The 18,131-nt window shown below is 39.5% G+C and overlaps 1 protein-coding gene across 3 annotated transcripts in view; it reads right to left on the reverse strand.

Annotated features, from left to right (window-relative positions):
* Positions 1–8,042: 8,042 nt before the first annotated feature.
* GLRA1 (glycine receptor alpha 1) overlaps positions 8,043–18,131 on the reverse strand; it is a 104,694-nt gene continuing 94,605 nt past the window's right edge. For 2 of the 3 annotated variants that reach the window (XM_075210100.1, XM_075210102.1), the window contains exons 9-10: positions 9,952–10,008; positions 8,043–9,871 (exon numbers count right to left, since the gene is read on the reverse strand). In XM_075210100.1, the coding sequence (XP_075066201.1) occupies positions 9,557–9,871; positions 9,952–10,008 (372 nt within the window). In that variant the 3' untranslated portion in view covers positions 8,043–9,556. The remainder of the gene's footprint in view (positions 9,872–9,951; positions 10,009–18,131) is intronic. The other variant, XM_075210101.1, reaches the window with a different exon arrangement.

Below are 18,131 nucleotides of genomic sequence, written 5' to 3' on the forward strand. Positions count from 1 at the left end.
ATAGAAAAACCATGCTGTGATTAGACCCAATTGTTTGCAAATTGCAGCATCTGTGGACATAAAAAGGCTGATTGGGGAGTGAGGTCAGCAACCAACCTCCTTTAATTGTGTCCATCCATGCACCTAAGGGCACGGTATGGATAAATTGAACCAATGTCCGGATCTCTCTCTGTGTATGGGCATCTTAAATATGTAGTACCACTGTCGCAGCAGGTCTTAATGATACAACCCCAATCTCTTTGCCCAAATGAAACGGTAGTGGTTGCAAGACTTTTAGCGGGTGTGTATTATATACTTACCAACTCCTTCATTTTGTGTATACTTCAAATGAATATTCCATCCAAAACACAGAAAAATTTCAGAAAACTTTATTTTCAATCTGAATTGCGATGAATGGTACATGGGATTATAAATATATTTGTATTTATATGTACAATTACAACAAATGTTACATTCCATGTTCAAACTCAAAATATTTGTAATTTTTTTTTTTAGTTTTCTTATTTTACAAGCCGAAAAAAATATCTGCGTAACTTTTGCTCTTTTCCATGCAAAAGATTATAAGTATTTATTAACAGATTCATTTTCTATCGTTACTCTGCCATTTTATAAAATAATTGCATAAAGAAAGCGGTTTGCGTTATTCGTCTTTCGTCGAGCTGCAGAATATGGAAGCACTTGGCGCCATTGATACAGAGATATTACAGACATCTTGAACCAAGAGGTCCCTTTAATTGCTCTCTGATGTACAGTTACTTTACAACAGATGTGCTCTTCTGTTCTGTTTCTTGGCTTTTGAAAGTACCTAGAACACTGAAGGATGGGATGGAACCTTTACACTTTCATAAGGATCCCAACCTGGGGTATAGTCCAATATTGAACAGAGAACCGTAGTACAGATTTATATATCTTCTTTTACTATCTCCTTCAACATTTCTGGTGAATACATATTCAATGAGACAAATACTGGCATCATCATCATTAAAAAAATGCAACAACATTAGTCAGTATAATAACGTACGTATTGTATGATACCAGGGGCTGGCTGGCAAATTTTAGCCTGGCGGGGCGAGACTTGGCTCAGCAGCCTATTAAAAACATTTTAAATGGAAAAAAAAAAATATATATGCTGCCCAGCTAGCCCCTGATTGGTACTCCTGCATCCCTTCTGCTGTCAAGTTTACAAAACAGTGTAGTTTGGTATATTGACAACCTATCCAACCTTCAAAAAAAAAAAAGAAGTGTCATTAGTAAAACAAAATTAGTAGTGTATATGAATAAATATATATATATACACAGAAATTATTTTAAGTAGTGTGGCAGAAAACTGCTGGTTAAAAAAAGGATGTAAAAAGCATATATATTGAAGCGATGGAGGCTCAAACCAGCATCCGTCATTTCATAATGTAGGGATAATTTACTTTTAGGACAAAACAGGCTCCACTTTGTTTCATATGCACATCCTGCTTTGCCCTTAGTAAAGTAATAGTTTACATCCCGATAAGATTGCCATTAATAAAGAATTATATAAATGATGCAGTGTTTAAATACATCAATTTATATGGCTGTTCTCATAGCCCACCTGTAAATAAAGTGTTTGCTATATCATAATGGGATCACAACACTATGGTGTATAGGTGGTATAGAAATCGCCTACTTTCATAACCGCCACTACTACGTCTTTTACTGATAATCCTGTGCATTAAAACGTGAGACTTGGTGCTAAAGTGGGGGTCGGCCTCTTCACAGTCGTCGTTGTCACTATCATTATACTGATTTCCACCGGCTAAGGTCAGGTGCATAACTGTGTGAGAAGAGTACGCTTCTGCGTTCCCCACTTATTTTGCAACTACCTTTGGTAGGCTGAAATTAAACATAGTTGCTTACTGTCCTGTCATGTCCAAGAGACTCCAGAATTAAGGGGAGACCTTCCCACAGAGCAGGCAATTCTGTCTGCAAGGTGGGCAGGGATGTGCTGTGATGATGCAAGTTACGTTGTTAAGCCCGCACACCTCAGTGAGTGATGACACAATTAGCGCTATCCTATGCCTCGCCCTGTTAACTTGTCGCAAGTGGTATCATCAAATTGCACCCACCTCTTCTTTTGGTACCTTCTATGTGCATATCCCATAAGGGAGGTATGACAAGTACCCAAGTATGAAATAAAGGGTTTGTCTACATTGAATAACCCTTTGTTTAATACTGCCTGCTACTTATAGCAAATTGGGGAGGGTCCCCCCTGGAACCTCTTTGTAACCTGAAACAAAGAGTCAACTCTTGGTCTGAAGGACTCACGTCCGTCCATAGCTCTTCAGTAGAGCAATATTGAAGAGCTTTGTAGTACTGCAGGGAATGCAAAGAGCAGCAAGTAGCAGTACAGGTCATAGGGTGAGAACCCCCCTATCTGCTATAGATGGGGGTAGTATTGATTAAGTAATAGTTGTCAACAACCCATTTAATAAACCAGAGTAAAAGATAAAATTGGTATCTCAAATGACTAATGCAGCCCAGGTTACTGAAAATGGAAAAAACTAGGGTAATGCACACCAGATGCTTTTTAGTGCATCCACAATTTTTAGACCAGAAAACTGCAGTTTGGAAAGCGATGATACGCTTGGCATAAAATGAAGGTTGAGAAGGGAATGCACACCAAAGTGATTCTACTGTCAATATGCTGTGTGCAGATATTTCAGAGCTGAATTCCTTTACTGTCACATAGAATAGCGCCATGTACTAACTTTCCTATTAGTTGGCTGACCAAATGAATGTTTTAGAATGCCAAGGTCTCTTGGTTATAAAATCACAACATTCTAAACCAGTCTGCCTCTGCCCCCCCCAAAAAAGTCAGGTTGGTACTAGGCATTGGTTTACCAAGGATGAAAGCCTGATCTAATCCTACCTGCTGCTGGAGGGTGATTACACTGTTGTGTTTCTGCTGAAAATGACCTCTGATTAACAATTAAATTACCTTTGTGTTATACTAACTATATAATCAAGACAGAGGCCTTCAATTGACCACACATCACACTGATGGTTATTTACGAACATACTGTAAGTAGGATTGAACTACCAACTTGTTCATGACAAAATGCATTCATACTTGTTGGTTGTATGTGTGATGTGAATGAATAAACGTCTGATTGTGCAGTGCTACGTAACTTTCAGCAAGAATAGAATAGGGCATCTGATATAATGGTGGGGAGAGGTGATTTAGGAGGGAGTCATAAGAGAATAAGGAGAGTGTACCGTAAAATAATCCACACCTCTAAATAGTCTGGGTATCAGACCCAATGAGAGGCGTGGCTATCAGTATAGAGTGTCATTTTGGCAAATTGTAGCAGCATTAGGCGGATTAGTGGTGTGATTTATTTAGTGTCAGTTTTTTATGCTTTTCAAATGTTCTGAATGTAAGGGATAAGCGTATACGGAGAGGATGAAATGTGAGCGAAGATAAAGAAAGACACAAAAAATTTGATGGACAGGCAGTTTTGCAAAAATAATTTGTATAGTAAATATGCCTGAAAAAATATAAAAATATTTACTAGGAAACCATAAGGTCTGAGGCCACAGTAGCAGCGTCATATAACAATGGAACCACTGTCCTTATTGTCCTTTAGGACTATAGAACCCAAAAACTAAATTAAAGAGGAATACTCTGGGGGTGGGGGGCTTAATTTGTTTTATTAAATATACAGAGGAAATGTAAAGAAAACCTTCATATTAGATTTTCATCTTCATTTCATAGTCGTATAACATAGAATAGAAATGGTCTCCCGTGTAGGTTCTTTTCATTTCAAGTCTTCCCACAAAATCAAAATGTAATTAATTAAAATGGTGCTATATCAAAGTGCCATCAATTAAAATTTGCATATAAGATATCCAACGTTTAGTGGTAATTGTTAATCTGGCACTGTTGCGTGTAAACAATGGAAGTGGCTCTTTGTTGTCTGTAGTAATCGACATGAGGGTGCAGTTTATCAATTCACTAAGAACTAATGACATCACAGAATCAGCTGTTTTGTGGGATTCAATTAAGCCGTTAACTGCATTCCCATGAATACTGATTGAGCGCACACAATGGCTGCCTCTATTGTATGTAGGGAATAGGTCCAGCTCTAAGGGTCACCTAAACTATGGTTTAAATTTACTAAATCTTCTAATAAGGAAAACTGGAGATGTTGCTAATAGCAACCATTCACATTCTAGCTATAATTGTCTAGAATGTGCTAGGATATGATAGCTAGAATCTTATTTGTTGCTATGGGCAACACCTCCACTTTTCCTTTATAGGAGATTTAGTAAAGCTACCCCCAAAAGTTAATGATATATACAAAGGCATCTAGTAATATTTTTGAATGTTTCTATGGCAAGAGTTAAAGTAGTTACCTACAATTTCAAAAATGTTAAATATCTACTTAATAAGTGAAGGTACACTAAGTGTAGTGCTGTAAATCTTGATGGTAGGATCTCAGGGTAGATGATCTCAGGTTAGGTTTGAAGGTACATAGTGGCAGGATTTGAAATAAGTTAAGAGGCATAAAGGTATATTTACTAAACTGCGGGTTTGAAAAAGTGAAGATGTTGCCTATAGCAACCAATTAGATTCTATCTTTCATTTATTTAGTACATTCTACAACATAACAGCTAGAATCTGATTGGTTGCTATAGGCAACATCTCCACTTTTTCAAACCTGCAGCTTGATAAATTTACCCCCCATAGAGTTCCAGAGGTAAGGAGCAGTCAGAGAGAAAGGTAACGGCATGAGAGCAGTGGGAAATGATGGTGCAAATAGCAGTCAGAAAGAATATGGCTTTGAGAGGAACAAAGGAGATACTTCCAGATAAGTGAAGATAAAAGGGATGAGGTGTAGGACGGTGTTTTTGAAGGGATTGCTTTAATTACAATATGCCTTTATATACTGTATCACAGGGCCATAACTAGGGCTGTGCGACAGGGGCGACTGCCCGGGGCGCAGCGCTGAAGGGGGGACGCATTTTAGGAATATTTTAGGTTAATTTGGTTAAAATTGAGGGCCAGGGGGCGGCATTTGTCTTTCTCGCCCCAGGCGCTAGAATTCTAAGTTTGTGCTCTGCTGTATCAAGTTGCATTTTGTGGTTTTCATTATACATTGGCAACTATGCATTGTTGTATATGTGGAAGAAACGTAAAAGTCTAAAACACAGTTTTCCACGCAGTTAATGTTAATAGTTTGATAAATAAAGTAAGAATCTCAAAAGGTTTTCACTATCACATAGACCTGCAGTACACTGCGATGGCACAAGGTGGCAGAATTACCATTTGCGATTTGTTTTTGCTTAACATACCACACAGATTCCAGCACTGCAATGCTTTCTTATGAGCATCACTGGAGTTTTGCAATAAATATAAAGAAAACCATTACCTACATTAGCAAATACTAAAACAATGATAACAGTAATCCTGATTTCCCGAAGGTTTAGATCTAAACAATTGAATAGTACTAACATGCTTTTATCTACTTTAAAGTTTGTCTCCTAGTGGAGACAGAGAGCCCTATTCTGTACAGAGAGAGAAATATATGTAATGTGTGAATATTCTCAGGGGATATAAATATTTTAATTCAGTGTCATTGTTGCTAAGCTCAAGTATAGTCCTGTCAAGGAGGTCTTGGAATCCCCTCTTATCCTGGTCAGGCTACCTTGGTCTTCTGACTAGGAGGCAAGGAAACCGGAAAGCCTATGATATTATGTGCCCCCAGCCCTGGGGTGCCTAAACGTCATGTATGGGAAGGTTACATTGATTTTTATGGCATTTTAATACATATCTCACTTTCTTTACTGCACTACTTTCATTTGCCGGGGTGTTCTGGCTGTGCAGACAAAATAATATAATCCAGCTGAAGGCTGGGACCATAAACCAACACATTTGTTTTTGTCGCCAGCAATTATTTATATAGTTTGTTTTTTTCCTCATGCATTTGCAGGGTGCTGTAGACCATACTTGCCTACTCTCCCGGAATTCCTGGGAAGCTCCCGAATTTCGGAAGTCCGTGAGTAGGCAAAGCTCCCGCATTTGCCGAAATTCACGGCAGTGAATGGAGGGGGCGGGGCGTAATTGTGTCATTAAGCCAATTCACTATCGTGTCCAATGCCGCGAATTTCGGCTTTTTATGGTGGGGGCGGGCTATGGTGACGCGAAAATGGCACCACACCCTCCTCCTGCCCCATGTCACATGCCTTCTCACCCAGTTGTCGTGTGCTGTAGACCCTTATGGATTCTGGATAAAGAGGCTCTTCTTAGGAATAGGTCCTGAAAGTACACTTTTCGGCACTGGGTGTGACTGAGAGCATGTACCACAACTATTCTAAAAACATAAATACAAAAAAATTGTAAGTGCTGTGTTCTTTAAAGTGGAACCATCGCCTACTGGATCAAAAGGCTCAGTGATGTCACTAGTCCCTAGTGAAGTGATAGGTTACCTGTGTACTGGTACAGCGCACAAAATGGCTGACGTCCAGGCTGTGAAGGGGTTGGTTCCATGTTTATTAAAGGTAATCTGATTTAATTACTTGCTAGGTTAATTAAGGAGAACCTAGTGAAAAACATACTATTATTTATTCGTCCTTTGGTGAAAATCTTCTGATACCATGTTATAGCCATATCTTATTTTCTCTTTTATTAATGTTGAAAAACAAGACATCTTTCTGCAACAACATAACTTATCATTCCACGTAATGTTGCTGTTTGAGGATTAGCATAATCACCTCACATATATAACGCATAGCTGCCAACATTTGAAAATAATTTCTAGGGACACAGCTGCTGAGCTGGCGCTTTCAAGCACGTAATGTGCAATACTTTCCTGGCGGACCTTGGAGCCCCTCAATCCCCATTGTGTCTACTGAATGTAATTACATCATACTTTGTTTTGCATTTTGAATACTGGACCTCTATAAATATTCACATACATTCTTTCTTTCCCTAGGTTTTGTATGTAAGAATATAATCTAACAGCAGAATAAGAAAAGAAATGTATTGTCATGATGAAATAGGGGATAAATATAAAAGTAGGGACATTTTGTGGGACAGCGTCACTGGAAATTAGGGACAATTGGCAACTATGGTAACATGTGCTCTGTCTCCGCTATCCAGCTTCATCTATTGACTTCAAACTGGGATTCTCAACAGGTTTAAATAGACTAATTATGACAATATAATTAACAGAAAAAAAAACACATAATTGTGCGTATAAACGAGACGTAAACTGAAGAAGTGCCAAAATACCCTAGCGAAATGTAATATATCATCCATGAAACCTTCATCAATCTCCTATTTCCACAAAAGATATGTCATTATAAACCTATATGTAACAATTTCAGTGCCTATGAAAGCAGAAGAGATAGCACCTCACAAGGCCATATATTTTTGGCCAGCCCTGTCACAGAAAAACACGTTAGCATAACTATACTGCAAACACTTAGAAATACTCCAATAATTCCTGTGTATCAGACTTCGCCAGAAGACAGATTATTGTGCCTGCCACCGTTCAACAGCTTCATATTGCTTCTGTAGTCTTCTCCAAAGATTAGGACTTAACTGGATAACTCCAGGGAGCATGCTCAGGAGTGGATTGCAATTTTACTAGGAGGAAATGCAGGCCACAAATCACACAAGGGAAAAGTTTTTTGCTTCTCTATACAAGTTACTCTTCAGGTCTTTAGAAAGCAACTATTGTAGTGTCTAGACGTAGATACCCAGCATTTTGGACATGTCGTAAAGTGGACTTATTTAACACTGGAGGCGGCCATTTTGTGTGCTGAATCAATACTCATGAGAATTTGGCCTGTCAATTTCCTAGGAAGTAGTGACACAAATTTTACTGGCTCCTAAAGACTGTATTCTCCTCATACCTCAGTGATGCTCCTATTTCATACAGAACATATAAGCTGCATTCTCTTGAAAATTGGTTTAGCCCAAAAAATACTACCTCCATTGTCTAACAGGTCATTCCAAGTGTGTCAGCCAGGTTTCACGACCCAAACAAAGTGAAGCAAACAGTTACTTTAACATGTGATGGCCAGTGATGAAGAGCAGCAGCCATTTTACTTCTTTGCAGTAGAGGAAGCCATTTTGTGTGGTGCTGGCTACATTCATTAGTATTGATTGGCTGTTGCCAGAAGACTTATGGACACAGCTTCAGAGACCAATGACAAGAGCTTGTTAACATGGTGGATCCTGAAGACTTGCTTTAAGTACCAAAACAGTAAGGTGCATTAAATAACAAAATATCACCATTGAAATCACATTAACTCAATTTTCTCTGCAATTTCAAGTATAACACAATCTTATATCATCCCTCTGCATTAAAGACATAACAAGTTTATGAAAACCTGGAAGACTGGGGGAAAAACTGTATTCCTCAAGCTGAATAATAAGCCCTATTTCTCATATATTTTAATCAACATAAGATACAAAACAGTACCTTACACTATCACTGTACATTACCCAAGTGGATCTCATGTTAATTCAAAATGTTTTTATTTATTCATCTTAGTGTCTTAAGTCACTCCATTGCAGAAAAAGAAAGAATCCGCCATTTTGTTTTGGGGGGGTAAATGGTTTCTCATGTTTAATTATACTAAGCTATCGGCAGGAGACCGATAAAGAAACCCAATCTACATATATTCATCTTAACTAAGTCACTCCTTTATTGCACCTATTCTGGTGGAAAAAAATAAATCCCACTTTTTCCCAGAAGTCTACACATCTCCATATACCACGGCTCACAGAGCCCAGTTCATAAGCTAAGAGCAAACAACGTTTTTAAAATAACAATATTGTTTTGTGTGCATTTTAGAATACAAGTAGGCATGACTATATGTTGCATATTTTACATATATTACCCTGGCACTTTTCTATATTTTACAAACAGGTCACTGGATTCATCCCCGCTCCAACAAAATCCCAGTCCCTCCTCTTAAGGCCTATACACACCATTGTTCCCACTTTCATGGATTTAAAAGCCCCCAAATCCTTGGATTATTTTTTTTTATATATATATTGCCACATTCTTAAAATCATGCATTTCTGCATTGCTATTGCACAGACTTAATATTGTTTTTTTTGTTTTTTTGTTTTTTTAAAGAAAATGCCTTTCAGTTTAGTTTCCTATGACTTTCCTCTTGAACTTACCGATCCTATCCCCATGCATTTAATTTTTTTCTGACCTATTAATAACCCCCCATATTTACTTTCTAATAAACTCCTCAATCTATCTCCACACAATATTTCATTTTTCTTCCTAAAATTATGCTAATTTAAAACAACTAAGTGACATTGGTGTCCCCGATATAAAGCAGCGAAATGCGTGGGTTACACTAATGGTACACATAGTAATAGTTCCACTCTTACATATTTCATTGCAAATGATCAAGTTCCACTATCCTCCATCCCATATTCCCTAATATGATAACCCCACTTCATTCTTCCTTTCACCTTCAACTCAAAGTCATTTTTTATTATTTTTTTTATTTTGTCCATACTCCCACTCCCCCCCCCCCCCAACCTACTTCCAGCTCACTGCTTGTGAACATCCTCACTACGCACAATCTTGTATATGATCCAATAGAATGTGTTGAATATAAGAAAGACCAAAGGGAATCCAATCCTTGACACCTTGTCGATCTTCTTGGCCCGGGCGATGAATAGCTTGCGCATCTCGTCCGAAGATTTTGATGCAGGAGGTGCAGAGCTGGTTGGGTTGTTGTTGTTGTTTCCCTTCACAGAGATCCCATCTTTGGCCTGGAGACACGCGGGGCCCATTCCATAGGCGGCAAAGCTGAAACGCCCTTCACCAGTGTCATCCTCCTGCAAAAGATTGAGCATAGGGCTCTACTCAAAATAAGACAGGAACATTGCACCCTCTCCAACAGGCTCTCATCTTCACTCTCTAATTCTCAATGTTCTCCTACCATTTGGGCATCCACACAAGTGAAGTTAGGGGACGTCTCTTCCAATGCTCCCCCAGTCTGAAATAGGCAAAGCAAGGTTTGTGCTTGACTAAAAGTGCCAACAACTCTTGTGAATCTATAAGCCAATGATGTCATTATAGAACTTACTGGCCACAAAGTGAATAAGACTGGAAACAGTACTAATCCCAAACAATATTTGATAAGGGATCTCTGTGTTGTGATTTGGGGCATCTATGAGATCCTCCGGTTGCATGAGGTCCAAACATCATCTGCCTACATTGTGTAACAACGATAAAAGCCTGAAATGGTTTTGCTCCCGCTTTTCTCAATATTAATGCTAAATGAAGTTTAAGGAGGTGGTCGGCTTCTTATGAGTTCTCCACAAAAAGGGAGGGTTCAAGTTTTTTTTTTAATATTCTCCATATTATATTTTACATATATGGACATATTTAACAATAAGTGTTTTTTTGGCACGGTTATTTTCATTTTTGATCACAAAGATAAAGAATGAAAGATCGTGACCATTTATTAAAAGTGTTCTACCGGGACAGCCGTCACGATAAACGGCTGTCCCGGTGAACACCTATCTTCTATGGTCACTATCGCAAGGTGACCTTCATTGGATGGGAGAGCAGTAGGATGCGGTTAGGAATCTGAAGATCCCTCTACAGCAATGCTCTCCCCATAGGCTTCACTGGATAATGCCACTGGGCACAAATTCTGAAAATCTTTGATCTTGTAGGAGCATCAAGTTCAGAAAATCTTTCAACTTGTTAAATACATGAAAAATAGCAGTCACCATAGAAACCTATGGAGACTGCTATTGCTTACAATAACAGTAGGACCGCGGCAGATATTGGAGATATATGCTGCAATCCCCTAGTTATAAATAGAGGGGATACTTAAATTTATGGTGATCCCACGTAAAAGGCAGTTTTCTGGGGATTAGGGGCTTCCTAAATAGGCCCAATAGTGAGAACTGTAGAAGACTTTAGTAGTTTCCATATTATCACGGATATCTTTCTAAAATATCTGCCAATCACACAACATCATAGCTAGAGAATTGTTAATGCCAGTGCTCATGATTGGCATTCTAAAGACAAAGTTTACTAACATGGTGCAAAGATTACCAATACTGTAACCCATAGCAATAAATCCAATATCACGTTTTATCCGATTATGTTTGCCTATAAGTGTTAGACAGGCATGTAACATATGTTAATCTATTAATTCCATGATTCAATAAAAGGATTAACTGTGTAGTAGGCGAGAGGGAGCAAAGGGAGATTCTCAGCTGGTTTCCAGAAACTTTTTTTTTATCTTTTCTAAACTTTCCTTTCTAAACTGACTAACAAACTGTACTTGTTGTCTTCAGAACAAATCTTGGTGCTTTTAAATTATATTTTTGTTGATACACCTGCTAATACCTTTGATACACAGTTCTCTAAAGTGGATTTAATGCCGGCACTTGGAGAGCCGTCTTGGGTTGCCATAGTGAAGGCAGCAGCTGGAGGAATTAAAGAGCATATGTCAGAAAAGAGATTGCAAATCTAATAGTGGGGATAAGTTTCCAAATTGCATTTTCCTTATAAACCACATGCACTTACTTAACCCTTCCAGAAAATCTCCTCTTCTCAAAATCAAAGAAAGTTAAAGACTGTGTACATTCAATTTGTTTTATTGTATTCACCTATTGAAAATAAGATCATTTTGGAACATATTTGCCTACTTTCACTGCCTCGCTCCCAGGAGATGGAAAGGGGAGGTAGGAAAAGATTAGATGGGTGGGGCTTGCTGTGTCATTAAGCTCCACCCACTTCAGTAAACAAAGTATCAGCAGAATGGTGACACAATTTATGCCATCACACCCATGCCTCTACATATTTGCTGAGGTGGGCGCGATTCGCATCATGTTCCTGTCCTACTGCGGTAGGTAAGTGCTCTCCAGAAGAATTGCCTATTCTCTCAGTAGACCGGGAGAGCTCCCCCTAATTCTGAAGTCTCCGGGAAATTCTGGGAGAGTAGACAACTATCAATGCCTAACTATGACTATAACTAAACTATCTCTGCCGCCTCAAGGCGCAGTAGCCAACGCTTAATTCAGTCCTACTAAACAATAGAACCAATCTATGCATATTAAAAACAAATGTGTAAATAGCAGAGCTGGCCATTGATTCTAAGATAACTGATTAATGTGGATGCACAAATGGCTCTTTCCTTGTCTAACTTTCATGTAACTTCTAGAGGAGCCTTGTTGAGGGGTGCTATGTCTTATGCAGGTGCAAAACAGGGGATCCTTATTCCTGATCCCACAAGCAAAATGGGGAATTCCCTTTGGCTGTTCCATAAGGCCACTATTGTCACTGAATACGCTAGATATTTTGAATTTCATATTTTATTGAGTACAAACAAAAACGTTCTGCCTATGAAATATTATTGCATGATTGTCCTGATAAATTCTATTTATCAGTATTTTATATACATATATCCCCTGGTTTGCCTCTGCCTCCCACCCTCCCTTAACCCCCATCCATTATTTGCACTGCAAAAATACTTCCTCAAACTGTCTCACCTGGTCAGAACTTTAAAAGATGATGAGTTGACGGTAACGTACTATGGGAGCTTAATACAATACAAATTACATTCTCCAGACTTATATAGTTACTAATAGTGACCCATTCACTATAGATGTGATATACCAATGTGGAAGGTTTTCCCACCTTCAGATATCTTTAATTCATTGGTCATTTGAACCCTTCTGCAACTTTTACTAAATGCATTAGGGCTCATTTATTATTATTACCTTTAGGTGTAAAATTGCATCAAACCATGAACCAGACACTTGCTTTCATCGCCTGACTTGCACTAGACAGAGAAAATCTAATTGGTAATTGGTTGCTGTGATTCAGTGTACGTCTTGCACCTAAATGCAGTGTTTGGATATGAGTCCTACTGTGTATTTCACTAACGCTCATCTATCATCAGAAATGTTTATATGTGTTATACTCAGCTCTACTTTGTGCACTGAATACAATTCTATGAGCCGAACAGTCTTGTTTTATATCTAAAGGCAACAAAAGTAAGCTAAACTGCCTAGATCACATATACGCTTTGGTGACAACCCCCCCCTTACCCCCCCCACAAAAGCAAGCAAGTAAAATAAAGTAATATATGTAGTCAAAGTTGCAGGGGTGCACATACAAACCAATTCAATTAAAGTCACCCTAAGGGGAAAAAAATAATTTAAGTAATTAAGAAATAGCTGCATGTTTAACAACCAATAGCAACCAATCCGATATTTGCTTTAATTAATTTGAGTAATCAGAGCAAGTGTCAAAAGCAAGAGTTCTTTGTATGTTTTTTCAAGTTACTCCAGATTTTGAATTAATTATTCCATTGCATAAAAATTGTTTCCTTAGTCATTGACCACAATTAAAATGAATTATGGTCCTTTCACAATTTCTGTAGTGCATGCAATTAAAATGCAGGGCTGCTTTCCTGAACAAAACGTTAATGACAAGATATTTTGCTGGCTTTGTTTTCTGTGCAGTTTTGATTGTATTTTCATGCTGTTTTCAGTTGTATATGGATTTATTCAATGTAGTTTAGGTTTGTTTTGTAACTGTACAAGAAAAGAGGAGCAAAGGAGCTGGAACTGCTCAGACGTGACAAACTCTTGTATGATACAGTGATAACTAGCTGGATGCATTAACGTTGTGTTCCAATAAAACAGCAAGCTTGGAAAATGCATTGGAGGTCATTTAGGAAGTGCATAAGAGTTTCAATGCAAAATACCTTTGTTTTGTACCGAAGTGTCTTGATGGACACATCGAGGCGCACCCCTCCTGCCCGCTCTCAGAAGCAGCCTCAGCAACGTAAAGGTGCCCCTTGACTTCATACCCACTGGTATCAAAATACATGCATTTATTACTACAACACATGGCAATTATACTAGGGTCACCAGCTTGGCAAAGTGGTCATAAGAGGGCCCTCAATCTTGTTTACCCGAGCTCCCACAGCCCAGGAGGGTTGGGAAAAGCTCTAGTACCTTTAAGAGCAGGGCTGGTAGCGTCTGGGAGCAATGCACACTGTTTAATGTGACCGCCAGCACCATAGAGTCATCAGTACTATTAGATGTAGGGCACTGCGATGGGATCTATTTTGTCTCACTAAAATTTTTCGATGAGATCTGATCTCAGCCAGCTCTGAGCTTGTGCAGAATGAAAGTCATTTTGTGGACTTGGAATGGCAAGGAACATCCCTGAAAATCTCCACCCCTTTGTCTCATTATAATGTTCTTGCCCTGCAACATGATATGTTGTTTCTGCACTTCTCTGGAAGGCACACTGCTGTGTCTGCTCCATACTGCACCAGGACTGCTTTTATAATACTTAGCAATTGTTAGTTGCCCATAATCGGGACAGTGATTATTGTGTGCATGAGAAGGAGCTTGGTCATGCAACATGGGGGACTGGCCAGCACTTCCCTTCTTCTATAAACACTCCTTCAAAGCACATTTTTCAACTGTCCTGCAAATGGGACAAAAGTTCTGATCCTCAGATTGGCATGAAGTCCGCTCAAATCAGTTGGGAGGTGTGATTTACTCTGCCCAACTCCCAGCCTCCCCCCTGCCTGTGCACACTCCTGCTCCTCCACAAACGTCACCATATCGCTCATCAAATATTATGCACCAGAAATTTAGATGCCAATCCGCAAATGTAGGTGCAAAGTGGGTTCAAACCTGAATTTGCTCTGTTGACTTCCAGTTTTGCACTCTCTAAATGACCTCCATTCTACAAAGACTAAATAAGCAAGAAGCAGAATTTACGGCATTGTTACTGCAAGAATTTTCTAATCCAATATCGGGAACTGCAAATGCAAACATGAAGCTATAACATTTGGACCCCTGTACAACATTTTCTCCTCTCAACTTGGGTGTAGAACATCCCAAAATTCTGGCTTGGCTCTGGAAAAATGGCAAATAGGCACAGTCCTAAGATGGCAAAATTGGAGCTGCAGAACGCTGCCTCTTATTCCGTCGTAGCACAGACATTTTATGTACGCCTGCCAATAAACACTAACTTTAAATGACAGGTAGAAAATATGCATTTTTTACAATAATGGAGTGTGGTGGAGTTTGGGACCTTAGAGCCGTGGGGTGAATATCAGATGGATGGTCACAAAACAAATATATTAGACATGGCATTATACAGCAGAGCTGTTTTTGGCCCCTAGGGGTGTAGGGCATCCTGTAATTTGTTGCAGTTATGCCATTTGAAACGTGTATGTACCATTTCCTATTGGATAAGCAGAGAAGTAAACAAATTTCACACTGCGGTTGGCCAAGAAATGACTGGACATCGCTGCTGTGTAGCTATTTTGTTTTAGTTGCGTCACTGCCATAGAGATTGTAATCATTGCTGACCTACCGACTAAGTTATGGGAGCAGATAGATCATGTTGTCCCTTCGTACAGAATTACCTCTGCAGAGCAATTGTTTTTTTTTCCAGAAGTAAAACCAAAGGCTGCAATAGTACTTTCAGTCTGTGATTAGTGGGATCAGCACTCTGCAGTGCTACAGTAATGAATAACATCAATTATTCTGTTCTCTGAGAGAAATCTATTTAGTATAACATTAGCTACTTTATACCGGAGAGGGCCGCAGGGCTTACACACACTGATTGTATACAGAAGATCAGATTTCTAAAGCATTATAGAAGAGTCTAGTCAACAGCACAATACCTGTCAGGAAACGTCTCTCTTATCTCATTGTAAAATGATATGAACAGGAATAGGCATCTAGTCTTGTCGATGATCATTCTATATTAAAATGGGCTTGTTGCCATTTTATTAATTATTAGTGTATTAAAAGCTACCTGGGACTCACATAATTATTTTTATTTTTCCCCATGATATAATCTTTCCCTTTTCTATGTGACACCAACCTAATGCTAGTGGTACTGTATGCAAATGAGAGGGAGGGGACAGGTTCAGGTTCAGTGGAACTGTATCAGTTTAAAGGTCCGCTAAACAAAATGGGCCTAATTCATCACGTCCCGTATCTGCCAATTTTGTGCGTATTACATGTAAAATCACTCTACGCATGCCCAGAACCGGGGCGTACGCAACTAAACGCAGAAACCTTCACTGCATCTATGTACGCAAACAGCACTTACTACAGGCTGCAAATTCTGGGAGGAAACGGGGCAGGGAAGGGGAGTTCATGCGTAGTCCAAAGCAAACTTTGGCCATCTCAAAGTTACTTTTTATTCTGCTATATGTCTTGCTACAGCTAAAGGGGTAGTCTAAGTCCTAAGTACTAGTGATGACAGTCTCGTATGCACGCTATATCATTATTTTAAGGGGAAACAAAATATATTAAAAGAATATTTTTTTGTTTTTAACTGTTTGTCATTATGCCTCTATTATTAACAGGTAACATTAATTCAGTATATTTTTTTTCTCTGCGTCCTTTTGCGAATGTATAATCCACATAGACATTGAACGTATCCTACAGTGTCTTGTGTAGTAGCGCAGAGAAGAGCTACACACGAATTCACGTAATTCAGATCCGTTGCTCGCTGAATTCAGGAGTGTCAATTTACCTGCATTTTTAAACAAACACATATTGCGCTCAGTGGGCCTGAGTCATTAAGGAGAGCACAGCATAAAAAGGAGTAACTTTGCACCTGGGAAAACCATGTTGCATTGGAGGGGGAGGTAAATTTAAAATGCGGGGACAGATTTATAGTTGGGGTAGGGCATATCCTAGATTAATTTTAAATTTCAGTGTAAAAATAAAGCTATAAGGTATTTGTGTGCTACATGAAAAAACATCCAGTATTTAACTTTTCTGCAAAATAATAAACTAATTTGCACCCCCTTGCATTCAGACCCGGCGCTCCCATTAGGTAAGGTTAGGCACTTGCCTAGGGCGCCAGGCTCTGGAGGGCGCCACAGAACTGTAAATTAATTTTAAAACTGTGCGGCGACCGCTGACCATACCTGTCACGGCCGCCGCACAGCATGCAGATGCATGGGGAGGGGGGGAAGAGGCTATTGCTCACCACCGCCGCCTCTCTGCTCCGTCTCCTCCCCTCCACTCACTAGTGTCAGTGAGTGGAGGGGAGGAGATGGAGCAGAGAGGCGGCGGTGGTGAGACAAGGTAAGAAAAGACGGGGTGAGGGGGGAGGAGGGAGGAGGGCGCCGATTTTTGCGGGGGGGGGGAGAGGGCGCCGATTTTGCCTAGGGCGCCATGGACCCTAGCACCGGCCCTGCTTGCATTGTAACGTGGTTTGTCCCAAAGAACATGTACTCCATTTTTTGCCTTACTTTCCTTAATGACTCAGAACCATAGTGTTTATCTGAACAAAATGTTTAGATATGAATACACAATAGTATGATTTTTATAGAACTTTAAATATTTTACATGCAGGTGTTACAAAAAGCTCACCTTTAAGGGTCTGAAGGATTAAAAATATGACAAACATTTTGGAAACACATACTTTTGCAGATAGAAAATGGCCTCTCGTCCTTCTGCACAGCAAGATATATATATATATACTTCTTTCTACCTCACTGTGCAGTCTCGTTATGAAAAAGTGAATCTTTCTTTTGTACTGCTCCACAAAATTAGGCACACCAGAACGCCTATTGCGCGTGCAGATCCTCTTGTGAAGTAGATGACTTGCGTCATCACAGCTTCATCCCCCACTGTGCAATGTCACGTTTTGCACCATGTGGGGCCCTGCTACCAGAGAAGCGCAATACATCACCATGCCCCTTGGATCTCTGCTCCGGGATCTCCTGGATGGTAGGTCTCACAAGCTGCCAAGTATGCCACTACTACTGTGCAAGGAATGTTCTCATTCCGCTCATCTCCTTCCATCCGCTGGCGCACAGTCCACTGCACTGCAAAGGCAGCCATTTTGCAACACAAACTCATGCTCACTGACGGAAGTCTAGGTGCACCTTAACCCAAAGAAGATTTAGTGCTTCATAAATAAGGCCACTTTGTGGGGTTAACCACTACTCATGAGACTTCAGCCTATTCATTCACCAGGATAACCGTGCATAGACAAGAGATATACTTTAGTAAAAGGCCATGTTAATACAGGATTGTAGAGTTTCTATTTGAACTTTTACGGACTCTTAAAGCTTACTGTCTTAGGTAATTGCAT

The sequence above is a fragment of the Mixophyes fleayi genome, chromosome 4 (genome assembly GCF_038048845.1).
Source record: "Mixophyes fleayi isolate aMixFle1 chromosome 4, aMixFle1.hap1, whole genome shotgun sequence".
NCBI classification, from domain to species: Eukaryota; Metazoa; Chordata; class Amphibia; order Anura; family Limnodynastidae; genus Mixophyes; species Mixophyes fleayi.